At 39.8% G+C, this 8,716-nt stretch overlaps 1 protein-coding gene across 1 annotated transcript; it reads left to right on the top strand.

Moving 5' to 3' along the window:
* Positions 1-506: 506 nt before the first annotated feature.
* On the top strand, positions 507-8,524 carry LOC106940027 (calpain-1 catalytic subunit-like). The gene is made up of 8 exons (XM_015022641.1): positions 507-855; positions 4,105-4,174; positions 5,621-5,739; positions 6,280-6,413; positions 6,558-6,729; positions 6,969-7,040; positions 7,208-7,299; positions 8,325-8,524. Exons 1-8 carry the CDS (start codon positions 604-606, stop codon positions 8,401-8,403), a joined length of 990 nt encoding a protein of 329 aa, XP_014878127.1. The 5' UTR covers positions 507-603; the 3' UTR covers positions 8,404-8,524.
* The last annotated feature ends 192 nt before the right edge of the window (positions 8,525-8,716 follow it).

Here is an 8,716-nt window from a genome sequence, read left to right as displayed (position 1 = left end):
AACTAACTTTTCAGCTTGTTTTAAGCGAATAATTGCTTAATATTAATTAAAAGTTCTAGTTTCACAGGCAGGAGTTTTTCCATTATAACGTGGGAAAAATGTCTCGTTATAAATAAAATAATCTAACAAGAACTTTTTTTAGTAAATATTAAGGAGTAACGGACATAAAATAAGCTCCTGTATTTTGCTGAAGTTAGTTTTGTCTTATTTCAGGTGTACCGAGGTATTTGCACTATAAACTAGACCAAAAATACTTTAGATTTTGTTTTTGCAGTGTTTTTTTTTTTTTACAGTAAAGAGCTTAACATGCTTTCATTCTTGGTCTGAAAGATAAAATCTTTTCTTTAGTTAGTTTTTATGACTTCATGGTTTAAAGTAAAGCTGTTTAAATGGAAAGATGCTTTTATATGACAGAATAGTAGTAAAGCTTGATTAAAAATAAAGATCAGAGACTCCGATTAGGTTAAATCAGCAGTTTTCTAATCTTGACATGCAGGCGCCACACCTTAGTTATTAGAGGTGTGCGGTTTGCTCTGGGTGGGCGGGGCCTGCGGGAGTTCATTACCTGCCTGCGGAGCTCAGGTGAGCACAGCGCGGCTCAGCATGTTCAAGTCCCGCAGTCTGTCCTCTGAAAGCTCGCTCCCTCCGCCGGACAGCGACGATGCGGACTCGCAGTGCTCCGACGACCTGATGGGCTCGCAGTCCCGCCTGTGGCTGATGAACATGGGGGCCTTGGGGATCCCACTGGAGGGCGGGGAGGTGGAGACGGTGGGCCGCGACGGGCTGTGCGTGGACTACCACTTCCCGGTGGGACAGCTGGAGATGGAGGCCGGAGTCAGATGGATGCGACCGAAGGTAAAAACAACAACACGAGATTCAGGGCCAAAAAAACGAGTAAAAGCAGTTCAACCTCCACGTATTTTTACTCAGGTAAAAGTAAAAAGTAGCAAGAAATTAGCAGTAAAAATGTATTTGGTAAAAAAGTTTGCTGAAGTACTGAGTAACTGATCAAATAATAAAGAATTTATAAATTACATCATCAGACGGACCAAGATATAAAATTAAATAGAAATTCAAGTATTTTAAGGACCAAAATGACAATAATTTATATAATAAAAATCAGGAAAAGAAAATGTTTCCGAATCAGTCTCAAGTGAAAGTAAAAAGTACAGCGTAGTAAAAATACCCCTAAAAGTACAAATGTTCAAAACAGTGAGTGTAACTGAGTAAATGTAAGTACTTCCTACCCAACTCTGCAAAGTGTTGGTTTCCATTGCTGCACAGCCGGCCTGAGGGATAAACAAGCTGAGCTACTTGGATCCAAAATAAGGTGATTATTTACCAGTTAGGTTTAAAAAATAAAAATTCTGCTGTTTTTTTTATTAAACCAATTGAGCTTTTTAATTAGAAACATCTTAAAGGGGCAGTATGATGTGTTTTCTAGGCACATTTTATGACTTTATAGGATAAGCAAGTAACTATGTTACCTTAAATTGCTATAAGACTGCTAAATATAAAAATATGACTTAAAAGAAATTTTACTTCCTGATTTAACGCCTGGGTTTCTGTCTCTTTAAGAAGCTCTTCCTCTTTCTGAAACTCTGCCTTCAGGAAGTAATCACAAAAAAACTACAGATGTTTATTATTAAAACCAGATTAATCTGAATTAATTTTAGTTTCAGTTGAGTTTTGAAATCAAACAATTAGAGAAACAAAAGTTCAGGGAGAGAAAAGTTGGTTGGATCAGTCAAGCAGCAACTGAAACATGAAATACACAAAAACCTCCAATAAAATGTGTGTAAAGAGGAGTATTAATGCTGTTCACTATAGGCATAAACTTCTCCATAGGAAGGAAATCTTTAGTGACTGATCTGAACGAGACGCTCCAGAGTCATTCTGACAGATTACAGGCAGATTTAGGGTTAAAAGCCTAACCAGGCTGTAAAACTGAACTTTTAGCCTCCTTATTCCAGCACTTACAGCAGGAAGCAGTGAAACAATAATACAGGTTTTGTGAAAAATGTGGATTTGATATGCAGCTGGAGGCAATGTCTGAGTTTTACCTGAGAAGGTGAGTCAGGTAAAAAGAAAAAGGGAGTCCAAACAGCGACCTGGAGTTCTGCAGGGAATAAATCAGAGTCGACATGAAGGAGGAAAACACACAAAGCTGAACACAAAGAGTGTTTTCAGCAGTGCAGCTCAAACAACCTGGTTGATCTCATTTCTCACATTTCAGCAACAAGGCAGTTCAGAATGATCCCAACATAAAAACATAAAACAGAAACCAATTATGAAACAAGCAACAAAAACTATCAAAATCATCAAGCAAAAATATAGCAAACATATTGATCAATGTTCCATCAGTGAGCCAAAGGCAACTCTGAATGGGTTTTTAGCCTTGATTCAGAGGAACTCAGTGTTTCGGCTGATTTGCAGTTTTCTGAAAGTTTGTTTCAGATTTGTGGTGCTGAATGCTGCTTCTCCATATCTGGTTCTGGGGATGCCGAGCAGAACCAGAACCAGAACCACTCTGATGAAGTATGACTTAGGATCTCAGTATTATGTGACAGCTATCGCATTATTATGAGATCTCATGAACTAGTCATATTTAGCTATAATTATGACTAGCTAATTATTAACCATAGCTAATTATTAGCTAGAAGCTAGTCATAGTTAATTATGACCAGCTAAGTCATAATTATGGCTAAGTAACTCATTTTGACTAATCGAGCTGGAAGCCGAGTCATAACAAAAATTGTCATTGTTTTCACTTGATCATATTTATGGCTTTTGGTCATTTTTATGTCTTAGCTATTAGCTGATTATTACAATAGATGAATAAATAATTATTATAATAGATAACTAGACATACTCTAGCTAAGCCGTAATTATAAGATAAAAGCTTGTTATTTTTTCATCAGTGGCGGAAATGGACTCACATTATGTGGCTGCGACAGTTAATCACTTTGCCAACATTGGGATGAAACATTAAACAGAACCAGATAACAGAGCTGGAAACCAGGAGTTCTCTGTCCGCACCTACAGATCCTGATGCAAAGCAAACACGGAGCTCTGTGGGGGTTTGGAGCAGCTGCTCTTTAAACATTAGCTGCTGGATGAACAAACCGGTCTGGTGAAACATGTAAAGAACATCCTACTGTGTGTCTTCCTGCTCTGGCTCGCAGCCATCAGTTAGCTCAGGCCCTTCGGTGTTTATGACTGGAGGACCTTCAGGCTGTTAATTACTTCCTTAATGATGGACGCTGGCAGGCGGGCGGTGAGGATTCAACCTGTTTGGTGTCGCTGAAACGTGAGCGACACGAACCGAGCCGGTTCCAGCGTGTAGGCGGTAATTACTGGATGTTCTGGCGAGCAGAAACGGGTCTGTCACAAAATATTAGGAAACCTGAAACGGATTTCACTGTTGCCTTGTAGCAAGAGCACTGCAAAAAAAAAAAAAAAAAAGATCAACTGATCAAAACATGAGTTGTTTAATATTTAAAAAATACCAGATGGACCAAAATGTAAAGTTAAGTGGAAATTTTGGTATTTTAAAGACAAAAATGAAAAATAATTAATTCATATAAGAAACAAAAATCAGGCAAAAATAAATGTTTCCAAATCAGTTTCTTCCATTAAAAACTTCAGAAATTTTAACAGAAACTGCAGGAGTGAGTCTGTGTCTGGTGAGTTTTTGGGTAAAACAAGATTGTTTTTCATTCAGTGAGAAAATCCAGAAATTTTACTCAAGAGAAGAAATACTTCATAATAAAATTTCTAATTTGATTAGTTACTCAGTACTTGAGTAAACTTCTTACCAAAAACTTTTTTACTCTTGGGTAATTTCTTGGAAGCTGCTTTTTACTTTGCTGGAATAAAAATATGTTGAAGTAGTGCTGCTCTTGCCCATGCAGCAATGCTGTCTTGCAGCAGCCATCTTGTGCAAAGCATTGAGCCGCCGGCAGCCGATTCATTAAAATTCCTGATTCTTGGAAACGGCTGCGTTTCTGCAGACTAATAACCAGGAACTGGATGTTGTGCCAGCTCTGAACTGACCCTGATCTTTTTCTTTCTGTCCTTCTCTGAACTTCATGGCGTCTCCAGGAGCTTTTTTCTTCGCCCAAGTTCATCGTGGACGGAGCTTCACGGCTCGACATCTGCCAGGGGAAACTCGGTGAGAGACCTTCTGTCTTCCAGCCTGACATGATGCAGAGCTGCAAAACAGAACCTGGATGAATTAATGCTCATTTCTGTCAATACTGGGATTTTAACAGATTTGAAATATTTATTTCCAAGGTGGAATGAAAATACACCAATATGGATTGATTAAAAACATTGGGTGAAAAAGTTAAAACTTATTCATTCATTCACCAATTTAGACAGGATGAAAACATAATACACATCTAAGATTTCACCAGATGAAGTTTAAGACTTTTAAAGACTTTTTAAGATCATTCTGATTGGAATAGACATGTACCAACATCGTCCAGCTAAAATAAATTTGCACTTGTCAAAATATCACATTTACTCAGGAGGCCATTTTTAAGTAATGTAATGGTAATAATGCAAGAACACATTCTCAACCAACAGTGAACTTTAAATTCTGATTAACATTTAACACTGAAACTGGAAGATATTTTAAATATCCAAAATAAATAAACAACAGAAACAACAAATAAAATTAATTATGAAGTTTATGTAAACAAAATAATCCTTCAAAAATGGCAAAACACAAGACTGAAGATTTTTATCCTCCAGTTTTTGGTAGAAAAAAACCGATAAATCATACAAATGAAAATTATTGAGTTTGTTTTCATTTATCATGCGATCAATTGATTTATTGATTATTGTGACTGGCCTATTTGCACTTACCCATGATTGATTAAAAAAAGCTAGCTATTTAGCTAGCATGGGTATGTTAGCAGCTAGTTAGCGGTAGCCTCAACTGCTTTGAGTCTCAGAATGCATTGAATTTTTCCTGACAAAATTCCCACGACAAAAACAAAATACAATGAATATACATGATTAAACATTATAATAGTTTAATGTCTCAAACTTTTACAAATAAATGTAAGAAATTTTTTGGGCCTTAGCTTTGGATACTTGAATGTAAGAGTTTTTAAGGTGTGACTGAGCGTGTTTGAGGTTCCTGTCACTCATGAAGGAGCCCATGCAGCAATGCTGTCTTGCAGCAGCCATCTTGTGCAAAGCATTGAGCCGCCGGCAGCCGATTCATTAAAGTTCCATCCAAATACATCAATATGAATGTTAAAGCAAAACTATTAGAGCCCAGAGAAGTTTAGGTTTTCATGTGGAGAAATATTAGTCAGCCTCCAGCTGAAGGAGCCTCCAGTTGAAGGAGCCTCCGGCTGAAGGAGCCTCCGGCTGAAGGAGCCTCCAGCTGAAGGAGCCTCCAGCTGAAGGAGCCTCCAGGTGAAGGAGCCTCCAGCTGAAGGAGCCTCCAGGTGAAGGAGCCTCCAGTTGAAGGAGCCTCCAGGTGAAGGAGCCTCCAGTTGAAGGAGCCTCCAGTTGAAGGAGCCTCCAGTTGAAGGAGCCTCAAGGTGAAGGAGCCTCCAGCTGAAGGAGCCTCCAGTTTAACGTCCCGGTGTTTCCTCTGCAGCTGACTGCTGGGTGCTTTCTGCCATAGCATCTCTGGCGAATCACCCTGAACTTCTCAAGAAGGTTGTTCCTCTCAATCAGAGCTTCCAGGACGGCTACAACGGCAGGTTCTTCTTCAGAGTACGTATCTGGTGAAGAAGAGGCAGCCAGGGTTTATTTATTTCACAATGTGTTCAGAGTTCAGAGTTTTAAGGTCTCTGGTTCCATTTAAATCCCAGTTGAAGTTTATTCCAGACATTTGTTCCAGTTATAGTAGCAAACAAACCAATGAGAGGTCCCCAGAATGGTTTGTGTGAAGATTTTCAAAATAAAATGTAAAATTACAGAATTTGTTTTGTTTTGTTGTTGACTTACCATCCAGAAACCNCTTGTTGTGCAGGAGGCTCTACTAATGCTTTTCAAAGATGTGTGGTTGCATAATTGTGCATCTGTTTTTAGACATTTTCATGTGCGATTGTAAAAGTTGAGTTGGTTGGTGTGGCCAGCAGCAGTTTATTTGGATTTAAAGTGACAGAGACCCTAAAACGGATCACTCTGAAAGCAGATCCAGACTGAGATCTCATAGATCTCATTAGCTATGAGATTAATGTTTTGCTTAGCTAAACTGTTCCAGGAGCCGTAACAGGTCCCCCTTAAGGGTTTTTGTAACTCTGTGTGTAGTTCTGGCAGTATGGGCAGTGGGAGGAGGTGAAGATTGACGACTTGCTGCCAACATTAAACAACAAGCTGATCTACCTCAGCTCCCCCGAAAAGCACGAGTTCTGGAGCTCTCTGCTGGAAAAGGCCTACGCAAAGTAAGTAGGGCAGAAATAAATACATTTAGGAAAACTGTTTGACTTATTTCTGTTTTTAATCAGGCTTCTGGTTTTGGATGGTTCTGAAAGTTAATTTTATGAAATGAAATCCCTGAGCTGCTGACGTCTGTTTGGTTGAGTCAGGCTGAAAGGCGGCTACAGAGCGCTGGAACTGGGTCACCCTCATGAGGCCATGGTGGACATGACCGGCGGAGTGACCGAGGTCTTCAGCCTCCCCTTGGTGTCCAAAGACCTGCCGGAGCTCCTCAGGAGCCTGCTGGCCAAAGGAGCGCTCATCAACTGTGCCAACGGCAAGGTACGCAGGCGCAGGAGGTTCACCTGGTGGAGACTAACGTCAAACATCTCCACCAGGGAAATGAGAAGCAAATGCTTTTAGCAACATTCCACACCTCTAACCAAATTGTTTAAACTTATATTGATCTGATTTAATGTCAAACAATAAAAGGTTACATGTGTATTTGTGTGATATGTGTTGAAATTTGTTTTGAGGTGTTAATGTTGCCTCATTCCTTTCTGACGGCTGCTTCGCCTCAGGGTGACCTGGAAAAGAAGAACGAGATGGGAATCATGTACCGACATGCCTACTCCCTGACGGCGGTGGAGAAGGTAACGCTCACTGAACAAACACAAACGAGGGATTATAAATGTCAAACTCAGGTGGCAAGAAGCACTGAGGTGTTTACTGAGAACAAAGTAAGAACAGAACAGGGTTCTTACCGAAATGATCTTCTGCTACCACAAAGAAACAATATTTAATTCTCTCCCTCCACCAGGTGAAAACAACTGATGGGTTTAAGGATTTGGTGCGAATCCTTAATCCATGGGGCCACACGGAGTGGGAAGGGGCCTGGAGCGACTACGACGGGTCGGTGCAACTTTTACTAGCATTTTTATTTTAACATTAGGGTCTTCAATAAAACCTAAAACGTTTTTATTAGTGGTGCGACATGTTTCATAAGTTCTGTAATAGGTAGCTCCCACAAGACCAGACTGGAAGAAAGTTTCCCTGGAAATGTGCCATCTTGGTAGGCAACCAGTAAACAGCATTACAATTCAAATTTAATTAAATTAAAAATACTTTATTGATCTCAAAGGGCCATTAAATTAAATCAGAGCAGCTCTACCAATGCATTCATTTGTTCTTCATTTGTCACTATGTTGACACAGTGTAATAAGAGACAGATAATCTGTGAAATGATCAATCTCCACCTCCTGCCTAAGCTGCTACCTTTGTCTGAAGAAATGCACCAAAAACAACCAATCAGAGCATGGAGGAGGGGCTAAGTGCTGTCAATCAACTCATGAACTCACTGATAAATGTGCTAAACAACTTACCATTTCTGGAAAATCTGGTTGCTATGCTAACTAGCCTGGCTAGGCGGATTTTAATTGAAAACCATACGTTAAGAGAATAAGCAATATTTTCAATTCATGAACCTATTTTGCTGCTGAATTATTGAATAAGCAGACATGTTAGCTTCAGGATTCATTTAATTTGTTGTTTCTGTTGTCTTATTTATTTTGGATATTTAAATTGTCTTCCAGTTAAATGTTCATTGGAATTTAAAGTTTACTGCTCTGTAGGAAAGTATTCTTGCATTATTATTCCATTACATTACTTGAAAATGGTTTCAAAACAACATCATCATTTATCGCAATAACTTCTGGGACAACTTAATGTCCAGGAAAATTTGTTTTCATGACAGGACTATGACAGTCCTCATTTGTTCTGTAAATGTAACAGCGGCCATCATGGACCCGTCTCCAGAAATGAAGGTTTTGTTCCTGAAATCTGAGTTTTTCTGTTTCTCTTGGCCTCATCATCGCTGAGCGGCCTTCCGGCCCGTAGGAGCTGCTTCAGCTGGATGTCTGAATGTGTTTCTGTTCTAGGAATGAGTGGACGAAGGTTAGCGCTGAGGAGCAGAAACGACTGGGACGGGTCCGGCAGGAGGACGGGGAGTTCTGGTGAGTTTCTGCTTCATGAAACGCCCGGAAGCTCGTCAAAACATCTCAGATTTCCAGATTTAATCTGCTTTTTTCTCACTTTTTTAAAATTTTGTTATAAAGAAAGAAATTAGAAATGACAGGAAATAGTTTGAAATAGCGTCTTAAATATCACTGAGTTGAACAACGGAGTATTAGCAGGGGTAAAAGTAAGGGGGCATGGAGGGGTACTGCGTACCCCCAAAAGATTTAGCGGGGTACGCAGTACCCTCAAGAAAATGGAGCGGCTGTCTGCAGTAAAGAATCAGCGGGTGCACGCAGCCGTGAGTGCGTCCGCT

Source organism: Poecilia latipinna, unplaced genomic scaffold, assembly GCF_001443285.1.
Source record: "Poecilia latipinna isolate Pla-1442-1.1 unplaced genomic scaffold, P_latipinna-1.0 Scaffold3065, whole genome shotgun sequence".
Classification (NCBI taxonomy): domain Eukaryota; kingdom Metazoa; phylum Chordata; class Actinopteri; order Cyprinodontiformes; family Poeciliidae; genus Poecilia; species Poecilia latipinna.
Note: the sequence above shows the minus strand (reverse complement) of the source record. Positions and strands in the feature narration are given on the sequence as shown.